The 1,064-nt window shown below is 33.4% G+C and overlaps 1 protein-coding gene across 1 annotated transcript in view; it reads right to left on the bottom strand.

Moving 5' to 3' along the window:
- C922_05783 (hypothetical protein) overlaps positions 1-772 on the bottom strand; it is a gene marked incomplete at both ends in the record, with an annotated part of 1,355 nt that extends 583 nt beyond the window's left edge. Inside the window, 2 exons of the mRNA XM_008821354.1 lie at positions 22-568; positions 707-772. Of these exons, the coding sequence (XP_008819576.1) occupies positions 22-568; positions 707-772 (613 nt within the window). The remainder of the gene's footprint in view (positions 1-21; positions 569-706) is intronic.
- Positions 773-1,064: the final 292 nt, after the last annotated feature.

Here is a 1,064-nt window from a genome sequence, read left to right as displayed (position 1 = left end):
AAGATTGCACAGATTTATTACGATATGGATTTCGTGATATTTTAATGGGAATATGGTATTCTTCCCCTTCAGCTGATTTTTGGATATTAAATTTATTACGTTTTATTGCATTAAGTGGTTTTGTCCTGCGATGGTTTTCACTCTCTAATTCATAAAGAGAACATTCGAAACTATAATAACTGCTCGATTCGTGAGTAATTTCTTCATAATTACTACTAATGTTGCATGAATTGGAATCATTTTGGAATCCTTTCCCTTGTCTTGATCGAGGAAGCATTTCTTCGGAGCCGTACTTGTGCATGAAATGACTAAGCTCTTTCGTAGATTCATCATCGTTATCATTGTTATAATCGTCACCTTCGTTATCATCGTCATCATCGTTATCATCGTCATCATTGACTATTGCATTTAGCCCGTCCGCGGAAACATCATCATTTTGTTCTAAAGATTTTATGAGTTTGGCCTTGGATGATGCATATTTTTGTTCGTTCCAGAAATTTGATTCCGCAACGGGCGTCTGATGGAATATGCCATCTGAATCATTTGAGTCATCCCTATAACATGTGGACTAAAAATGAAGGGAAATATTCGGCATCTGGGAAAGGGCACATATTTAAAAATTGTTACATATTTTTTCTTAATGGCGCCAAACTATAAACAGGCGAAATAGTGTATATATTTGTTACTCCTATAATTAGAATCGTACCTTATGAATGTATGTAGTAATACCCAATAAAAGGGTAAGCGGGAAGGTTCTACCATAAATGAACATATTAATCTCTTTCCCTTTGAAGAATAAAAGGACTTCTTAGAAGTGTTATTGTACCTATTATAATAATTATGGGTTGTACTAGAATATTTAAAGATTGCTCTTTCCGACTTGCAGTTCGTATCTCCTTTTTTTATGTAAAGTTATTGCAACGATAAGAAATCCTGAATGTACTATTCTCCATGAGAAAGAAAGAGGCAGAGGGAATTATGTTAGAAAACTCAAGAAAAAAGAAAAAATACAAAATTCCTTTAGAATATTTTTGAATATTCCAACATAGCAACATTTCTTTGAA

The sequence above is a fragment of the Plasmodium inui genome (assembly GCF_000524495.1).
Source record: "Plasmodium inui San Antonio 1 unplaced genomic scaffold supercont1.179, whole genome shotgun sequence".
Classification (NCBI taxonomy): domain Eukaryota; phylum Apicomplexa; class Aconoidasida; order Haemosporida; family Plasmodiidae; genus Plasmodium; species Plasmodium inui.
This window is presented reverse-complemented; position numbering and strand designations above follow the sequence as displayed.